The 16,962-nt window shown below is 41.1% G+C and overlaps 1 protein-coding gene across 1 annotated transcript in view; it reads left to right on the top strand.

Annotated features, from left to right (window-relative positions):
• TAF4B (TATA-box binding protein associated factor 4b) overlaps positions 1–16,962 on the top strand; it is a 57,891-nt gene that overhangs the window by 20,414 nt on the left and 20,515 nt on the right. Inside the window, exons 10-13 of the mRNA XM_019473745.1 lie at positions 3,347–3,519; positions 6,072–6,202; positions 12,130–12,255; positions 13,278–13,334. Coding sequence (XP_019329290.1) covers positions 3,347–3,519; positions 6,072–6,202; positions 12,130–12,255; positions 13,278–13,334 — 487 coding nt within the window. The remainder of the gene's footprint in view (positions 1–3,346; positions 3,520–6,071; positions 6,203–12,129; positions 12,256–13,277; positions 13,335–16,962) is intronic.

The raw sequence follows: 16,962 nt of genomic DNA, 5'->3' as shown, positions 1-16,962 counted from the left end.
AGGGGCATCACTGGCACTTGATTGCCCCATGGCATGTATTGTAAAGGGCAGTCTGTTTTAAAAGCATCAAGATTTTTATAAACTGCTCTACATACTTCTGTAAAGTATATGTTAGAGCACCCTGGAAAAAATAAGACACATTTACATCTTCAAATATTTGTTTTGCATCTATTCTATTTAATAGAGTTGTTCTCCAAAGCACATAAAACTCTGACTTGTGCATTTTGTCTGGAAGGTACCAGCAATCTCAACTAGCAGACAAACAGGAGTGAGACAGCAGAGTGGAGAACGTCTGGGCAGCTGCTCCTCCTGTCCTGTGGTGGTGGGGAGCGCTGGTGGTTCTTGCTCAGCTGGAATTGTTCTGTCCCACGTAGTTGTCCGTGATGGTGCACGCAGGTTTGGGTTAAGCGTGCCTTTCTAGTTTTCCCTTTGACTGTTGTATAAAATGGAGTAAGTAAAGATGGATTCATAAGAAGAGATGTGTGTTGGTCAAACACCAGAGGGTGCCACAGACTCACTTTTCAGCCAATATGGGCAAATTCATAGATGTGAGGTGCATCTGCATTGCTTGAGCTTCTTTTCCAGTGGAATATTCAGTGTAAATGTCAAACCTGACTTCATGCAGGGTAATGCTCAGAACTCTGTGTTCTGTTTTCCCCCTTGTCCTGATAAGCTTAAATCACTGGAGACTTATAACAGCTGGGAGAGTTTTTCTTGTTGATTCTGAATGTGACATGACCAAATGCAAAAAGCTTTAAAGGAAGTGGTGTAGAAGAGAGGCTTTATGGAGGGATTGCTGAAAATGAAAGCCAGTACGTATCCAACAGAAATGTCTGCATGTATAGTCTGGAATATTTTAAATTTATCACTTTAGTAGAATGACTTTTATAGCTTACTTGAAGCACATGATACCTTACTTAAAACGATTGAGGTTTGTTTGAACAGCAAGGAAAAAAGAATAGTAAAAAGTACAAACTTAACATGGCTTCTGAAACTTAGATTAATCTTTAGTGAGCACTTCGAAGGAAATGTAACGATAGTTTCTTTGGGTTAAGTAAAATAAGTGCAGCAGTGTTTTCATAGGTGCAAATTAATCTTTCATCAAGGCTAGTGACTCGGTGACTTAATGCAGACTTGTATCCCACAGTGAAGAAGTTAGAATTGGTCCTTAAAAACAGTACAGGTAGAGATGTCTACTTGCATATAAGCTCTTGTATGTGTGTACTCACAAGAGAGACTGTGTGCATGGAAATATTAAAGAAAATAGTAACCTGATAAAGGCTGGTTTTAGAGAACTGAAACTTGTGTATGTAGAAAGGTGGATAGATGTATAGTATAGAAGTTTACTTCCCTCTTGCTTGAGTATTTGGAGTATGTGGCCAGATTAAAAGCTAAAATGATTTACTGAAACTGTGTGCTATACAGTTATACCTGAGGTGCAAGCATCCTTAGCTGGATTCCATAAACAGCTCTATCAGGGTAATGTCAGGTTCCAGTATCTGCAGCTCTGGTAGTTTGTGGTGTATGCTCTTGGTGCTAGTTGTGCTGATTTTGTAATCTCCTTTATCAGCAGGTCCGTGGCAGTCACTGCATTTCGGTGCGATTCTTGTCTCTGCCACCAGCAAAGACTTCTCTGTAGTGGTCATTAAGAAGAGGAAACTGGAGTGTACTTAGGAAGATCAGTTAGCACTCAATTAGCATGCAGCAAAGCTTCATTTACACACTTCTTTAAAGATCAGGATCTCTGTTAGGCTGATAAGAGCATGAGTATACGCTTGGAACTGCTCAGTTGCTGGTTGTGAAGGGGTAGGAGGAGGGAAGCTGTTCTGGCAGCAGTGACTCCCTGAACAAATTGCGTAGAAACTCCTAGCTGTGAGGGCACACAAATGAATGGCAGGAGGAGTAGGGGAAGGCTGGACTCCTTTCCTAGGCAGGCTACTCTCTAGAAGTTTGTGGGAGAAGACTTGGGCCATAGAAACCTATTGAAGCCCAAAGGAGAAAATGCATCTATAGTTTAAGAAAAAATCCCAATGCTTTCTTGTGTCTTTTGAGTATTGCTCAAACCCAACCCATGTTCTAATAACTTCAGCTTCTACCTATTGCCAGTCAGAAGACAGCCTCCAAGAGATCCCATTTCACCTAAGAATGGCAAGTTTGAGTAACCCCTTGTTCAAGAGTTATGTAGGCCACGCAGTATTTTCTGAAGATGAACTTTATCAAACCTTGCCAGCGAATACTTTTAGGAGGGGGGTGGTGGTGTGGTTTTGGTTTTTGTTTTCCAAATCAAAAGACCTTCAGACTGAGTGCTTCCACCTGTCTGTATTAATAATGCTGACTTGTGTTCTGGTTCTAAACCCTTGAAGCCACTATTGGGGCCTTTGTCACTCTGTGAAGCAAAAAAGGCTTTCTTTTGATGATCTAAACTTAATTGAAAATAACTTGGGTATTTTCATTGCTAAAGTCTTGCAAAAATTTTCCCATATAAAATTCATTCAGTATTTTAACTAAAATGATCTTTCAAAAAAAAAAAAAAAAAAGCTGAGGCACACAGGCTATTTGCTTAACATGAGCTTTGCCATGATTATAGCTAGTCTTAGTTATGTTAGCCCAAAGTATGCCAGACGAGTTTTTCTTTTGAACATGTAGACCAAAGCTGCTACAGCAGAATCCAGCTAACGGAGGGATGTTGAGAACTAGAGCTCAGCCGCTGTTCTTCAGAAGCATAGCGTCCTCCCCGCTACGTACATAAGTACTGTATGGTAGGACTGATTCAAAGGGCAAGGTCTGATTCATTCTGTATACTACTGACAAGGAGAGTTTGTATCTTATTTTTTAAGGGAACGCACTAAAAGAAAAGTGAAGATCAGGTTTGTGCTAATATGCTTGTGCTGTAAGCTTCAGTTCATAGGATAGGCATCTCAGAAAATGGGCTTGTTTATCAGTTCAATGAGTCAGTATTCGACTTTATTCAACTCTTGGTTCTACCTGGTGAATTAGAGTTTTGGAACAAATTTCAGGCTGTAAGAGCAGTGGTGCAGGGTAGGGGGCTTGTGGGGACTTTTAAATCCAGGTTTACCTCAGTCCTTCGTTTCCGAGCTTGCTCAAAATTTCAGTTTCATGTAAAGGATTTGCATGCCTAGCAACTGAGGCATTAGTCAGGCTAAGTTTGAGAGGCACTTCACTGAAGTGTGAAAGCTTTTAGGAGCCACCTGTCCCTGTCCATGCCCATACTAAACATGTACTGTATAGGGGTAGCCTCCAAGATACGTGAATGTGGCTGATAGTTGAGAGGCTTTTTCTTTGTATCCATTCCGAACGAAGCATAAAATGTTGGTTTTCTCTTTAGTAGAGATGAAGATGACATAAATGATGTGACTTCTATGGCTGGGGTCAATCTTAACGAGGAGAATGCGTGCATTTTGGCAACAAACTCTGAGCTCATTGGTACAGTGATCCGCTCTTGTGCAGATGAACCTTTTCTCTCCTCGGAAGTGCTTCAGAAGAAGATCTTGAACATAGGTGAGAACGAAGCGTACATAACAGATATGTATGGATGCAGTATTTCCTTGCCTGTTTCGTTAGCCAGCCTCCAGTCTTTGAAGAAGGAGCTGGAACTATTAAGATCTGCCATCTCAATTCATGTGTTTCTACCAAACTATACTGAGTTTTTACTTCCCCTTCTAGGAAACAACTGTTCTCTAAGTTTTTTTTACATGGAAATAGACTGAAGCACAACCAGAAAAAAGAAACTGGTGCCACTTTGAGAGCTGAGCAACTTTATTACTCTTAAAGTTCATGGAATACATAACAACCATAGAGATGCTAGTGCCAAATCAAACACTTAAGCGTGCTTTTCTATTTCTGCAGCTCCAAACTTGATGCATTACACTGACTTGCCTAACAGCTTTTGCATTCCACAGCCTGTTTCAGATATATGTACTCTATTGACCAACATTACAGATCCTTCCCATGTGATTAGGAAGAAGTTTCAAACTGCCAATTTGCACAGGGCAGACCTTTGTTTATGACTCCCTCTATGGAAAAATCTTCATTAATTTTATGCAAAAGAGATGTTAAAGCTGTTTCTATCAGTGAATAATACTGTGGGATGTATGTTGAATGGCTGAAACTAAACTGTAATAGGAAGTTTTTAATGTATGTATCATCTTAGCTGTTAGTTTCTGAGCAAAATAATAACTGTTGCTTAGCAATGTTGTATTATGTCAGAGCAGGGAGCATGCATTTGTATAGCACCACACTGATAGGTACCACTGCCGTCTACAGCAAACTGGATGAATGTTGCTCAACTCCTTGCTCCTGCTCTCTGCCTGGTAGCTTGCCATACTGGAACAGTGAGTTTTAAAGCTGAGCATTCAGGAAAGTCTGCAGTTCATACGTGCAGTCATAATTCTGTCACAGTGGTTTAACTACACGGTAACAAAATAAAGAGCTCTACAAAAACAGAAAGGGAAAGTACTTCTAGAATAATTGTCTGGTTTGTGGTGTGAAGACAGTTCATTGAAAGATGGAAAATACAAGCCTGGCTGTTTCATGAGTGGCATGGTAGCTGTTCCACATTATTAATAATAATTATTCAAGTCATAAATTGGTAGCTGTTCCACATTATTAATAATAATAATAATTATTCATGTCATAAACGAAAAGTGTTTTGATTGCAAGGAAAGGAATACTGTCAGGGAGTACAGCAATTCAGAAAATGAACACTTCTGCTCTTGAACCGAGCTCTCTTTGGTTTAGGAAGAGGGGTTGGGGGGTGTGTGTGTGTGGAGGGAGGTCTTGAGGTTTGGGGCGATTTTGTTTTGGCTTTAAGTTGATGTTTCAGTATTCTGATAGTATAGTGGGGAAACTGCTGAGGAAGTGTTGAAAGGTGCTTGAGCAAAATGAGCTTTGCACTCAGCTAAGGTACAGGCCAATGCTTACTGGCCAAGGTCAAATTGTGGGAACACTTTGACCGTATCTGGGAAAACATTGTAGATTCTCCCGGTCTTGCAGGATTGTTACTCATTTTCAGTTAGAGTAGCAAAGGCAAATGAAATAGGCGATTAGTTTTCTTTACAGTGTACTGTTTATCTATTCTTAACACTCCACTTGGCAATAAATACTGAAATGGGTTTTGAAGGCGTGCTGTGTATTGCATCATAAAGTATTACAGCCGCTGTAAATGCAGTGAGGAGCAAGGAAAAGCGCTTCTGACAGGTACGACGTATGAAGTGTGTGAAACTGCTGCCTGCCTTGCCTACCAGAGAAAAGTTGCTGCTGTCCAGGTGTCTTGACAGAGTTGCGTTGAGTGATCGATGGTGTAAACCACAGGAAGGCTTCTCTGTTGGCAGCCTGCAGCCGCAGGAAGGCTGCAGAGGTGATGCCCAGCTCTGGGCATGGGGCTGGGACAGCTTTGCCTGGAGCTGTCGCCAGCCTTGGTTGCAGCTGCTGAAACGCAGAGAGGCAGTGGCAGGCCGAGGGAAAAGGCTGAAGGTGATGGCATGATGACGCTGGCTGGACTTGATCTGTGTTGTCCGAGCTGCTGCTGTGGGATGGTTGGGTCTGTCTGCTCCATGCCAGTCAGTCGAGGCAGGTGAGAGGGTCCTGTGTGCCTGGAGTGCGCTGCAAAAGCCACCCCCACTCATCGACTAAATGTCATGAGTTGTTAACAAGCACGGTGTCAAGCAGGGCAAAATGTAATTCTCTATTTTTTTTAATTACTGGAATTAACAGAATATGGCACTAATTTCTACAGCTACCGCTTCTCCCCCTCCCCGAACGTGAAGCTTGATTTGTGTTCTTATTAACTTTGTCCTACAAATGACCTTGCAAGGAGAGTGGTTCTGGAGGCTAAGTGAAACAATGTCTATATTTTCTGAAGCTCCAGGCTAAGTTTTATTAATGTAATGTCTAAGATCTTTGAAGTTGTGACTTTACCAGGAAAATCATAATCTCCAAACCTTTATTCATAATGGGTATGACTTCCAGGGGGAACAGAATACCTGCTGTGCTAATTATTTCAATTATCAGCTACTACTAAAACACGTAATGGATTTTCTCTGCTTCCACAGGTAAAAGGCATGACATTATGGAACTTAACTCTGATGTTGTGAACTTGATCTCCCATGCTACACAGGAGAGATTACGAGGGCTCCTAGAAAAACTAACTGTAATTGCTCAGCACAGAGTATCAACCCACAAGGTAAAGGAAATCATTAAGCAAGTTTTGCACCAAAGTTTTCCTGCTTTGCAGCCTTGAAGGTAAACCTCTTCCAAGTATAGGCACATCATATGCAATATGTGCATTTTCAGTATCTACCAAAGGCTGGTTTTGTTTTAACTGTTTATAGCCTCTAACTATTCCTTACATTTTCCATTCGACTTGTTGGATGAGCGCTCTTAAAACCCAGCATAAGAGTAAATGCATGCGTTTCTCCTCTTCCACAGAAGTGGTGGCTGTTACACAAAATCTGTCTTGCATGGTAAATGTAAAGCTATTTTTGAATGCTCTTGGTGGTCAGGTTGATTTAGGGGCTTGTGTTTGCTTTATGCATTTACTGTTGGTGGAACTGCAGTAGTGGCTCAGTAAAAAGCCTTGGGAAACTGAATTATTTCATTTTTAGGAAGTGCTCCATGCGAAGGCAGAGACCCCTTTGATCTTAAAGTGTCCGGAACTTTTTTCTGCCGGTGCTACTTAAGATTCCCTCCCCTCCCTCTTGTATTGGCTCCATTCAATACAAAGTGTATTGGGTTCCAGTGAGCCAGTATCCCTTATGATGCTTGAATGGTACAAATGGGAAGCAATAACTTACTAGTGGCCAAAATAGTTCTTTGAGGCTTTTTTTCTCATTCAATAATAAGATATTAGTCCTTACTTTCTTCAGTATCAAGCTGTTTTAGAAAAGAATTGGAAGTTACAAGCAGATGTATCTGTCAACTCTAAAGTTCTTGTTTGGTTGGGTTTGGTGGTTGTTTTTTTTTTTTTTTTACAGGAATTGTATACTTAATGAAATTTAATAAGAGCAACTAACTGATGGGATAGGAGTTATTTTTGTAGTGAACACTTTTTATAGGCTTTTAAGCACTGGAGAAGCAATAGTAAAAAGCAGGAACTATTTGGAAACTTCCAAGTATTTATAGTGATGTCTGGAGCAGTTGGAGTGTGCTGTTCTTTGCCAGAAGAAGATGCAATAGAGAAACAATCAATACAGAAAAGGTATAGTGTTTTTTATGAGAAGTCTTTAGAAATCTGCACATGTTCTGCGTTGTCTCTCGAAAGTGGGAGATCCAATAGAGCTCGTGAGCAAAAGTGAGGTGGAAGCTGAAGTCCTGAGTAACCAGTAGGACTTAGTGTCTTGCAGATACCAGGAGCACAAGGGAATGTTTTTGGACGGCGGGCTTGATAGGGCTGATTTCTTTCTCATTGAACTAAAGCAATAGAAAAACTGATAGGTTTTTGTCTGATTGAATTGCCAGAAGCAATGATAAGACTGTAAGACTGCAATAAGCTTGCTTTCTTTTCCTCTTTTCTCAAAAGCAAAACAAACAAACAAGTAATGGGCATAATAATCCTAGAAGCGCAGGTACCCTCTTTTGTTAGGAAGACGGTATTACGCTACAGAGGAGTGTCCTACAGGATTGCGTTTGTGAGTAATATTATTGGGAGAGATGCTGACAGGTTTTTAGAAATCTAAGTTCAAGAACAGAACACTACAGGGTTTCAGAGCCCTGTGTTCTGTCTCCCCCAGTGCTTACCCCTGCCCCCTTTTCCCTCTAGGCTATTGATCAGTACCAGTGTGCAATGTGGGCTCCATGTATTTCAGAGAATTATCCAGAGCCTTTCCAGGAGGATTGGGTAGTTGCCCTGTAAGGCTTTGTATTCACCTATCTTCATTACAAAAAGACGGACAGTAATAGGGATAGGTGTGGTGAAACCAAGGTAATTATTGTTAGGGTAGAAGTTGGTGTAAAAAGCCAATAATTCATGGGATCATACTCAGGAAACTCTTCTTCCCAGTTTGCTCAGCTAATGCCTAGCAGCTTACATCTGATGGGTGGGCCCTGCAGAAAGAGTGAGTTGGCAGGGTAAAAGCTTCATACCATGCCACGAACTTTTGCCCTTTTTTTTGCAAAAAGACGGACAGTAATAGGGATAGGTGTGGTGAAACCAAGGTAATTATTGTTAGGGTAGAAGTTGGTGTAAAAAGCCAATAATTCATGGGATCATACTCAGGAAACTCTTCTTCCCAGTTTGCTCAGCTAATGCCTAGCAGCTTACATCTGATGGGTGGGCCCTGCAGAAAGAGTGAGTTGGCAGGGTAAAAGCTTCATACCATGCCACGAACTTTTGCCCTTTTTTTTGCTAAACTGAAGGGAAAGGAAAAAAAAAAGGTATATAATTGGAAGTTACTAACTTAATTAGGATAAAACTGTCATGGTGATCTCTTCATCTGAAGTAGGAATAGCCTTTCAGATTGTTGCAAGCTGCTCTCTGTGCTGTGACCCTTGTTGCAGTGCCTTTAGAGCCTTGGTAAGACCATAAAGGCAATTAGTTAGCTTGTTTGGTTCCTCGGCTGCTTCCCTCCTATAATCTGGAGGACTGCTGAAGTGTAAGAGTATGTGTGTGACATGGTGTGATACCCAAGACCAGAATTAATAATGGTAACTAAACATTACAGTGGCTGAAAAACATTACAGTGGCTGAAAAACATACACGTGGGTAGATTCAGCACAGCGTGAGGTGACTGCCACGTGCCTGTGTTTGGAACCCATGAGTGCGTGGCTTTGAGAGGCATGATATGGTGCTGTGCTATAAACATTGCTCCATGAAAACATTTTCCCCATGTGCAGTAGCAGTAAAACACTGCAACCCTAAACTGCACTATCTGTAGGGCAATATGGTGTGGCAGCTGCATTGGTTTAAGGGGTAAGCTCTAAATGTAGTGAAGGAGTGAGCACTCCTAGATGTGAAAACAGCCAGCCTCCTCCTACGCACCCCGTGCCGCCATCAAACTGCAGAGTGCAGAATTAACTTATCAGAAGCTATTCTGTTATTAACTTGGTTTAGGGGTTGACTATATAAAAGCCAAAGCCTAATAGGTTCCCACATAGTGTAGCTGAGCCTTTGCAACTGCCTGCGTTCCTGCTCTATCCTCAGCAAGGCTGTTGAACATGACTTAAACTGTTCAGATTTCATGGGAGAACTGGTTTTTGTGGGATTCTTCCAACTTCTTTCCTGGTGGGCTGAAGTGGAGCACAGCTTCCCTGTGTGTGGGTTTTTCCTTTGTGCCCCTGGACATGCAATACGTTCCTGGTGCTAAACCACAAGTGCCTTAGTCAGGTTTCAGATTCATTTACAGGTATGCGATAATCTAGGAAGGAAGTTGCAAATCGCAGACAAGGCATATAGCTGTTCTTGAATTTGTTGCCAGTTCTCTTCTCACTAAAGACATACCTGGGAATGCTTTGCTTCGATGCTGCATGTTTCAAATATGTGTAAACCTAACATAAAAATTTTGGTAGGAATTGGCTGTGCTTTAGAGCGCGTCTGTGGAGAAGTCTCGAGTATGTACATCTCTCTCAAAGAAAAAAAAACTGGAGGAATAAATTTCATAACGTGATTGTATAGATGCACTAATGTGCTATTGTTGTGTGAAAGCAATAGCTTCTTTCAGGATAGCGAAGTGAACTGCAGGTTAAATTTAGCTCAGTTAAAGTAAAAATGGGTTTTTAAGTCAGATATACAAGTTCAACTTCAGCACATACAAATCTAACCACACTGTATTGTGGTTAAGTGCTTTATTTATCACTAAGTTAAATTCTGTTGTATATTGCACTTGTAACTTTAGTTTTGTTGGGATTGCACTGTTGTAGCTGGGGACAGTTTGGCCTTATGTGAGGAAGTTAAATTGTTATATGGACAAAAATTGAATCCAACTTGCTTCATCATAACAGTAATGGCTACAAGTTATGAACAGGTATACAATATAATGTTTTCTGTCTAAGCAATTCAGTGCTAAATGATCAGAGAACAAGTTTATTGAGTAGCACCAAATTTAACTGCAGGTGTTCCTCTTCTAAAAAGACCTGAAATAAGGTATCATCAACAGTTGTTGATGAACTGAAATATTGTTATGAATGCACCCATTTCTTGTCCCATGTAAGCTCTTGGTAGTGCATTGGGGTGCTTCTGGTTTGCATTCCTAATTGGCATAGGGTCTTGGATTTGGCTTTAAAAATGCAAGTATCTAACTCGGACTTCGGGCATTCCAAAGCAAAACACTTCTAAACTTTGGAAAAAATAATCTTCTGGTAATATGGCTTTCTTCTTTGTCCCTTTAAAAGGATTGCAGCATGGTGGTGTATTATTATAAACTGTTGCTTCAAAACAAATTGTACTAATGTACTGAGACTGACTCGAAGTAGCGTATGTTTTGGGGGGAGCAGTAAAAAAAAAAAAAAATCTCGAGCAGTAACAGAAGGGGGGGAAAGGTTTGTTAGACTTTTTTGCAGAGCCACAGACTCTGCTTGGGAAAGAAAGTCTCCTTGGTTGCAACACATGGTGTGGTGTGAGCCACACACAGTTGGTGATACATGACAATGTGGTGGCTCATTGAAAAGGACCAAACTTAATACCAGAAGAGGGATCGATTTCATGCTCTGGCTGGGCTGTGAGAATTCAGATTGGGAGACAACGGTGCCCCACAAGAAGACTTTTACTTTCCTCCCAACTTTTAAAAGTATGTGACTGGGTGTGGGAAGAAGAGTCTGAGTATAGTGTGTTTGAAAACTAAAAATTTAGCAACTGAAGTCACTGATAGTCCATATGCTTAAAATATACCCTTGCCTAAAAAATATAGCTGTAAAATATGCTGTGCTTCTTCCAGAACAGTTGCGTGTCAAGGTCGCTTCATTAAAGCATGAGATTGGGGTCAGGTAGAAAGAAAGTATATAGTGTGTTTGGCTGGTAAAAGCCCAAGGATAAATTTCTCAGGAAAAGACAAGTTCACAAAGTAACAGAGAAAGAAGATGACTCTAGGACGTGCATTAAGGAGTGGTACAAAGAGGTGGCACAGACGTGCCTCATCTAGAAGGCTCCCTGCCTTGTTTTGCCTAATGCCCTCTGGCCAGCGCATGGCTTCAATAGCCTGTCTTTGGAAGAGCAGAATAGTAAAAACAAGCTTTTCATTGCCAGCTGACCACGTTTTAAATCTTTCCTTTCTCTGTCTTCTTTCCTAACTAAAGTAAAACTAAACTCAGACTTTCCAGTGAGGGCAAAAATAGTATGAAAAATAAACTACTGATTGTTATTTTTTGACCAAAAGGACTGTAGTCTTGTTTCAATGCATGTGTGTCCAGTTATTGTTGGAACTATTTGTTAGTATTCACTGGCCCAGTTTTGCACAGGTGGCTGGACCAGGTGACTTCCACAAGTTACCTTTCAACATAAACTCTTCTATGACTTGAGAGCATCCACTGAGGCAAAAATATGTATTCCTAAAGCTATAATAAACCATATATAACTTATGTCACTTTCCCCAACCCCAAGATTCATTATAACTAGTTCTAAACCACCCCTCCGCTCCATTAAACCTCTTTTTGGAAATACCAGGTGAGGCTTATTTCAAATTCTGGATTAAATGGCTGAAACTAGAACACCAAACACTAGAAACTTAAAATGTCAAATTTTATTTTTTCTTCACCCTTTCTCTTTAAAGGGGAAAGGATATGATGTTCTGCTGCTTTACAGTTTTTTGGGTTGTTTTTTTTTCCCCTCAGCTTGTCCAGAAGACAGTCTTGTACATATGTTTACTGGATATGAAGTTGCTGTTTAAAATAAAATTTTAGTCTTCAGACTTAGACTTCATTGTTGTTATAGTCAATATGGACTAGATGTTGTTAAAGTCACTTGTTCAATAACCTCTTACTAGTCACAGATGCCAGGAAACATGCTTCAGTGGAAAGGAGATGTGTAAATGACAACCTACCACCTGAAGTGTTTCTAAAACAGCCTATACTTTTCAGCTCTGAAAAAATAGTGGTGTTCTTTTCAGGTTGTTCCCATTGGGTTTATTAGCTCTAGTGGTGTATATAAAAGTCTGGTTGTCTATAACAACCTTCTCTTTCCAGGGGAGTGATAGGTACATCGTATCTAGTGACACCAGAGCACAGCTGAGATTTCTTGAAAAGCTTGATCACCTAGAAAAGCAGAGAAAGGATGAAGAGGAACGTGAAATGTTGCTTCGAGCAGCCAAGGTAAGAACTTCACTTCTTGCTTTCCAAGGAAGTAGTGGTGTCCTTTAGACTGGTGAACATCTTCAGGTTTCTCCTATTTCTGCTTTAAATGTAGTAACCATTAACCCTGTAACTGGAAATCCGTAAAGTTTAGGATAGCTTAGGCTATACAGAAAAGGATTTTAGCTTTTTACATTCTATCAAATGCGTGGTAGGGTGAACTCTGCTTTTGAGATTATTCCTACTGGTCAAAATGAAATAAAAGAAGTATTCACGTAACTGTAAATGTCCTTCCTGGCTCTATTTCTGGCTCTGAAATTGGTATGTCTTTCTCCATATCTGTATATGGCGCTGTTTGAAAATATGAGTTCACTATGCTTGTTCAACCTGGAGCCTGGTGAGATCCACTGCCCTGCCAGATGCATGTTTCCTGTAGTCAGATCAGAGGGCTAGCTTTGGGGCTGGTACCCTAGCATCTGCAAACTCCTGATGGAGCCACTGCTAGTACAGAATAAGTACCCTTCTTCCCCCTCCCCTCAAGAACAGGAGCAAAAAAAAAAGTCAGTAGATGTTGCTCCATCAGATGTGATCATCTTGATCATCTTCTGTTTGTTGGGTTTTTTGGTTTTGTTTCAAGCTGAATTCTGGAGCCCCTTGGGTGGAAGCCTAATCTAGACTTGAAAGAATCGTGTTGTACTTGCACGAGTACGACCCCCTTTCTTTCCTATACTTCCTGTCCTTTTTAAGTGTCTGCTGCTGACATGAACAACATCATGCCTAGACTGGACCTGACTGACAGAGTTAGCATCATTTTCAGCTTAATTTTGCTTCAGGCTAGAGCAGAGGCAGCCGGCCCAGATGAGGAGGGGGGTGCGCGTATGTGTGTGGAGGGGGAGGGAAGCCAGTCTGGTTTGAGGCATTCACCCCTGGAGCTAAATCTTGCAATCACCAGAGAAAATTGTCATTTATTAAATATTTAACGGATACGATGGTGTTTGGATGCTGGTAATTTCTACTCAGTCTTTTTCCTCTTCCTTTGGTAGAGCCGTTCCAATAAAGAAGATCCAGAGCAACTGCGGTTAAAGCAGAAAGCGAAAGAGGTAGGACTTTCCAGTTACCATGCTTGCCTTTGTGTTGAGAGAAGGTTGGCAGCCCTGTCCTGGCAATTAGGTCAGGGTTTATTTTGCTGCTGCATACCATTTGCAGAGGCCTTGGGGAAGGACAGGAACTGCCACAGGCAAGGGCAGTGCTTCAAATGAGGTCAATGAATTATGAGCTCTCTTTTTTAACATTTTATTTTTGTAGTTTCAGTCCTGTCTAGAAACAGTCCTTTGTAAACTGCAGCAGTACACTTGGTAGTAGGAATATAATGGGGGATTAAAAAAAAAAAAAAAAAAACCAACTTTGAGATTTAGCATCTGGGACTGTACAATAGGCTACATTTTTCCAGGGTAATTGTTCGTTTTGTAAATCTGATACTGCTTATAATTCTTTGGCTGGGAGGCGGTACTGGAATTAAGTTTTAAATGGAAAACGCCTCTGGCTTTTAATTTTCTGGGCCCAGCAGTTTTCTGTTCTGGAATGGAGCCCTTGTTTCACACAGTTCATGTTTAGCTGCAGGGGTTTTAGTTTATAGCTTAGACTGGTTAAGCTTTTACTCCCAGAGGCCTCTGCATAGCAACTGTAGAAATCAACAAATAAGTTCATTTATGTCTGCAGCCTCCTCTCAGTAGCTGACTTTTTACATTTCCCAATATCCATTTCCTGACTTTTCTAGCCTGAGAGAAAAAAGCTCCACTAATTGGAGCTTATTTTAATTGAGCCTTAATATTGGATCTCACTGGAGTTGCCCCCAGAGCTACTGGGAACAGAACGAAATGAAAGTACCTAAGGTTGAAGATGTGTGTGCGTGCGTGTGTGCGTGTGTGAAATTTTTCACTTGACCTACAGATTCTTTTCCCTGCTGAATAAATCATCAAGCCTGTTCACATTTCTGATTAAGGATCTGACAGCAGACGATAATAAAGACAATTGAGGTGTGAGACGTGTGATACAGAGCTGAAAAAATTGGTTTCTATAGTTACTTGACTGATTTCATGCAATTTTTAAGGATCTTTGTGCTAAATGAGAGTGATTTTCTGAGCAACCTTTTTCCTTAACTGTGCCTCTTGAACTATGAAATTTGTTGTTGCTTAACATCACTGCACTTGGCTCCTAGGTGCCAGCAGCAGCAGCAGGTTATTTATGAATGCTTTAAAGGCCCTTATTGTTTGGATTAATGTAGGAGCCCAGGCAAAACAAATGGAAATCCAGTAAAACAGTATTAGAATCAATGCTCTGGATTTGCACCATAGTAGAAGAAATTTGTAAAATAAAGGGGAGAGAAGGAACTTGCTTTACTCTCTATCTTTTAATTCTTTCTTTCTGCTTATAACTTTTTTCATGCTTACAATCTGTGAGTACAAAGTTGCCCTAAAGCCCTTCCCAGTTTGCCTCTAGTGCCACCAGGATCAAAAAATCAGTGGGTGATGTTAATTTGTCTTGTTTTGTAGGTGGCTTTACCTCTGCATCATCTGATCGTTTCTAGAGGTTTTCTTTTAATAAAACACTGCAAAGCGAGTCACTTATGCAGCTTCTTTTCTCTTTTCCTCTGAACAATAATGTGTAGGATCTCGAAAAATATTCCATGATTCAGGTATTTAGAACAGAAAGAAGTTAGGTATGTGTTTTGGGTCTTTTTTTAGATTGGTTGGTATTGGTAATGAGATCTCTTTTAAAAAGTGGCATATAGGTGTACAAAAAAGGAGCCAACAGAGTGAAGAAGGCATCTAAGTTTAGTGCTTGGTGTTCTACTAAGTGCTTGAGTTCACATCCTTCAGTGCATCTTATCTTGTGCCAGACTAACACAGCCTTCATTGCACTTGTCCTGCATTATTTCTCCATGCTGTGCCGCTCCCAGAGTGACGGTCTCCCAACTGCTTCACCAAGAGAAGAGGAGGCAGGTGTGCCTCTTGGGCCAATGCAGATCTTTGTGTTGCTTTGCCCTCTGTCCTGCTGCTTTCTACCATTTTCTACCATTCTCTGGAGAATGAGGTAGCCAGAACTTCTCCAGGCTTCATGTGCCACACTGGGAAACCCATCTTCTGTGCCAGGGGTGCTTTCTTACGTGTGAGACCATCTCAAGCTTGAGTGGAAATGAGCCCAAATGCAGCTGGTCAGTTTTGGCACTTTATTGACAGTTTAGAGGTAAATGGTCAGCACACATTTGCATTAAAAATGCAAACATGAGTAGAGCTGGAATAAGAGCAAAACAAAAATCAACAGATATCCCAAGGCTGAAACTGGTAATGCAGAAGCACAGTGCATACTGGGATGAAAGCCTGAAAAGGCTCACCATTGTCTGTCTGTCTTGTCGTGTTGTGACTGTAGCCTGCTCCTAAGAATCCACACTTGGGAATTTTGATACCTCTGTCAGCTGGAATTGGATCCTTTCCAGGCCACTCTGGTTGAGTATCCACTGGGAAAGCCTGATCTGATCCGCTTAAAGTTCTTTAAGAATGAATATGGGCCTTCCTTCCTCAAAGCTGTCTTTTATGTGTTGATGGTGACCCCTGGGAGAAGGGAGAGGGTGTGGGGGTAATGGCACTGGAGCGTGTTCTAAAGCAATGTTTCCCAAAATGCGAAGTGTACATCCTAACAATGAATACTTGTAAGTCCAGGATGTGCTGTCATCCAGCAGCTGGAGGCAACGTCTTAACATCGCTGGAAGTACATCCAGAGACTCGGCAGTGGATTCTTTTATCCAAAAGGCTATACATAATTGCTGTGACCTTTTCATCCCTTTTTGCAGGACCTATTGCCTCAAACTTCCCCTATGCTAAGTCATTTACTTTCCTATATTCTTAGTCTATGTAACTTGCTATGAATTAAGTCTCTATTTACTTCCCCCTTTCACCTGTTTCAGCAGATTTTAATACCTACAGAAAGTGTGCATTCCTTCTGAGGCAGCTGCAAGGCTTGCCCCAAGCTGCTCCTTTGTGCAGTCAAGAATTTTGTCTCACCTCATGGGCCAGCTCTTTGTGCAACGGCGTTCCCAAAGTCTGGGTAAATTACCCCTGCCTTTCATTCAGCCTTATCTGCCACTTCAAGCTGAGAGGATACAGTCCTCGCATTGTCCCTGATGCTTGCACTTTTAAACCATAACTTTTTTTAGGTGCTTTCTGCTATTTCCTGTTCTACTTTCAACTATACTTCCAGTTACAAAGAAAATGTTCAGTCGATGCAATTCTTGTAGCTGTATTTATAGTTTATCTCTGCCTTCATCCCTTTTCTGAAATGAGCTTACTTAGATTGAGTAGGTGTAGGATAGTGTCAAATGCACAAGCATGCCATATGAACAGTGCAACCCAGAAGACCTGTAAAAATGACAGTATTAAAGAGTCTGTACTGTAAATTTAAATATAAACCCTGATCTTTTGTACTTCTGTCTCTCGTCTTCAAAAGTGACTGTGCTTGTAGTATGGCTTCAGGAAGCTTAAGGCTGAGGCTGGGCAAACCTTTCAGATTGTATTTGTGCAAGATTGCTGCCTGGGGTTGAGCAGGTGAATGTGTATCATATTGATAGCATCTCTGCTTATTCCGTAGTAGTTAGCTTCATCTCTGCTCTCACCTTGTGGCACCTCGTAGCACCTATCGGTGGATAAAGGTGAGTAGCCGCATCTTGAACTA

The sequence above is a fragment of the Aptenodytes forsteri genome, unplaced genomic scaffold (assembly GCF_000699145.1).
Source record: "Aptenodytes forsteri isolate BGI_AS27 unplaced genomic scaffold, ASM69914v1 Scaffold23, whole genome shotgun sequence".
NCBI lineage: Eukaryota > Metazoa > Chordata > Aves > Sphenisciformes > Spheniscidae > Aptenodytes > Aptenodytes forsteri.
The sequence above is the reverse complement of the archived record's forward strand: the minus strand, read 5'-3'. Positions and strand labels throughout refer to the sequence as shown.